At 35.2% G+C, this 3,621-nt stretch overlaps 1 protein-coding gene across 1 annotated transcript; it reads left to right on the top strand.

Moving 5' to 3' along the window:
• Window positions 1-333: 333 nt before the first annotated feature.
• Window positions 334-1,397, top strand: LOC114649464 (trace amine-associated receptor 13c-like). Its single transcript, XM_028798954.2, has one exon. It carries the CDS (start codon window positions 393-395, stop codon window positions 1,395-1,397), a length of 1,005 nt encoding a protein of 334 aa, XP_028654787.1. The 5' UTR covers window positions 334-392.
• The last annotated feature ends 2,224 nt before the right edge of the window (window positions 1,398-3,621 follow it).

Here is a 3,621-nt window from a genome sequence, read left to right as displayed (position 1 = left end):
TTCAATGTGATGGTTTGACAATGCCTTATTCAGTATAAAAACAACAGTGGAGCACGAAAAGGGAAGTAAATGGTCAAAAACACCAACAGAAAACTTGTTTAGTTATACATTCACATTGAAAATCCATTAAAAGAAAACTGAAAATATGTACTGTACCTGATTTCACAATTGCTATTACAGATCTACATGCAAAATCAATGTAAAATCATAAATATTCCCTATGTATTAGAGAGACGTCCTTCTTTGCCTGTGAAGGGAGTGTCTCTGACTTTCCTGCTATCTCTATAAATACTGCCTGCATTTCCTTCTACACAGACAAGTGTGATAGTTCAATGCAAACAACAACTTGGAAGTTATATTCTATGCCAATCTTTGAATGAAGAGGACAGCAAATGGTGCAATACTGTTTTCAGTCTGGCAACATCTCGTGTCTTAAGGAAACCCGACCAACTGAATTTTATGTGATTCTTTACATCTTCTCGTTGGCTGTGGAAATGCTCACTGTTTGTGGAAATCTTGTGGTGATTATTTCTATATCTCATTTTAAACAGCTTCATACACCGACAAACCTCCTTGTGCTCTCACTGGCTGTAGCAGACTTACTGGTTGGAGTCATTGTGATGCCATTCACAATTATACGCTCAATAGAATCATGCTGGTATTTTGGAAGTGTGTTCTGCTCTGTTTACACCTTGTTTCTTCTTTTGCTAACATCTGTATCTATTAGCAATTTGGTGTTTATCGCTGTTGATCGTTATTTTGCAATCTGTGACCCATTTTTTTACTCTAATAAAATTACAGTTCAAATCACATTGCTTTTTATTTCACTTAGTTGGGTAATATCTCTGTTTTATACTTTAGCAATAATTCACTTCAAGGGATACATTGATGATCCCACAGAACTGAACATATGCCCTGGTGATTGTGTTTTTGTATTAAATTCCAAATGGGGAACAATTGATATGTTTGTAACATTTATTTTCCCTTTTTCCATGATGATATTATTTTATACAAACATTTTTATTGTTGCAAAAAGACATGCAAGAGTAATTAATTCAATGACACAGCAAAGAGGATCAACAGAAAGAAAGGAAAACAACATTCCAAAGAGGTCTGAAAGAAAGGCTGCTAAGACTCTTGGTATTGTGGTGGCTGTTTTTATTATGTGCTGGGTGCCTTACTACATTTCTACTCTTCTTGTACCTTATATGAACATAGATAATCCTTCAGCAATACTACAAGCTTTTGCCTGGATTGCATATTGTAATTCCAGCATGAATCCAGTTATTTATGCCCTGTTTTATCCCTGGTTTAAAAAGTCACTAAAGCTCATAGTGACACTAAAGATTTTCAATCAAGGGTCTTCCTTGATAAATCTTTTTGCTTGTACTCATTGATATATTTGTTTAATTCAACTTTTATGTAAATTTTATTAGTGTTACATTTATAATTTACCTCTATAAAGTCTGGAAAACATTGCTTACCTATTATAATTTCTGCAGCTGTTTAATGACATATGAAAGAAAGATCTGAATAATTATAAATGATTACACATGAAATTGTTATAAATTATAACTGAATGCCTTTTCTTTTGCAATGTGAAAATAAACCAGACATTTTTAATTACATATATTCAATAATTGTGTTGTGTTTGGGGAATATTAATATTTATAGGCAGTGTGGCAGACAGAGGGGTGCAGTGGTTAAGGCATTGGACTTCAAATCTTGAGGTTGTGGGTTCAAATTCTGGCACTGTGTGTCCTTTAGCAAGTTACTTCACCTGCTTGTGCTCCAATTGGAAAAATAAAACAAATCTAATCAATTGTAGCTTAAAATGTTGTAAGCTGCTTTGGATAAAGGTGTTGGCCGAATAAAAAAATGCAAGTATTTATTTACAAATATATTCTAATTGTATTTTACTGTCTTCTTTAAAGAGTAATCCTAAAATTATGTAATGCTCAATTTATTTAAAAATTAAGTAATCCATGTAGTATTAGCTTGTTGCTAGATGTAAAAATAAATAACAAATAATTTTACTACATCACAGAAGGAGACAGGAAACGTTGTAATTGTAAACAGTACATAATTTGCCTAATCTTTCTCTTCTACCCAGTATCTGAAATAATTGATGGTATGTTTCTGCCACCTATGTGCTAGAATTGTACAGTACTTACAACTACTAAATTGTAAAGACTGCAAAAAAAAAATCATCTCATATTTTGTCTCTTAACAGAAAATGCTTGCAATAGTAAAATATTAATAAAAAAAGTGAGAATGGCATCTGCATCATATTCAGTGTCTAAGTTTAGAGTTGTATGACCACAAAGGAGTTTTAAGAATAACAACAGAAAATATGATATTGATTTAAATTTGTGCAACACAGTGGGTAATGATGGTGTCTCAGAGATTCAATGTGTTGTGTTTGTATCTCATGTTCAGATGCTGCTGCGAAAAACTTTAGACACTTGCAATTCTGGCTTGGATTAAGCAGGTTTGAGAAATTTAAGTTAATTTAATTGTGTCATCATTATTTTTAAGAGTACCAACTAGTATCTACCATGCAGAACCAAAATAATGACATATTCTATATATAATATGCTTTATGATATTGCTGAACTTGAGGTACAGTATGCCATAGAGGACTTATTTCCTGATCATGAATGTTACATGTATAGATCAATTTTTAAATACACTGTGGGTATCATTAGAGCCTCAAATGCATGCAATCTAATCCATTATCTAGCTGAAGCTCTCCCTGTGTGAAATTTGATGTGCAATGTAATGACTGTTGCTTCTTTCCTTGGCCTTAGTTAAGGCTCCTAACAACCCTGTTTTGAAAAAGTAGGTACAAGAAAAGAACAGATGTAGGGTTTGGGCAATTTGTTTACTTTCTACATGTTTTGCCAGTGAGCAGCCACTCTATTTTAATTAATATTATTTTGTGATGCCTCACAGCTGTAAGAGATTGGCTTGATCTCCCATTTTTGCATGTGCCAGTTCACAGACTTGTCGCCGGAAAGTCCGTGGGACTAACAACTGGGACCGCACCTCCCCTTCATGTTCAGCTATCCAATATAGAAGGTCATTGTTTAACACAAAGTGGGAACATTGTGGGATAGGATGTTGAGTGTGTTGGCCATCTATCTGAACAAATGCATTTTTTGCAAATTTAAGAGCGTCATCATTCCATTGCTCCCTTTTAAACAAAGCCAGAGTCTGCCTAAATTAAAAGTGCAGTTGTATGAGAAGATCGGAGGCGACCTCAAGGGGGCTGGTTTCCTCCTGAGTTACCATGACATCTGTATATGAAGTGTCAGCACGCGATATTCCGGGAGTTTCCACATCATAGTTAGAAGCCGACCTCTGGCTCTCCTCTGACTGTATACACGGCATGGAGGCAGCCGAGGATGCAGTCTCCGCGTCCATTACTAGGTCCAATGTCTGTTTAGGAGTGGTGAGAGTTAAACTGCTTTTATTATCTGACCAGTCTCCACCAAGTATTGCCAAGAACTGAGGTTTTTCATAACTGTTACTGCCAGTTTTTTTATGGTCCTCTCATAGCTGATGTAGCATAAGGTGGACTTATACTGGCGGACATCCCCGTGCACAAAGGTTAGACTG

This window comes from Erpetoichthys calabaricus, chromosome 3 (genome assembly GCF_900747795.2).
Source record: "Erpetoichthys calabaricus chromosome 3, fErpCal1.3, whole genome shotgun sequence".
In the NCBI taxonomy this organism is placed as follows: Eukaryota; Metazoa; Chordata; class Cladistia; order Polypteriformes; family Polypteridae; genus Erpetoichthys; species Erpetoichthys calabaricus.
This window is presented reverse-complemented; position numbering and strand designations above follow the sequence as displayed.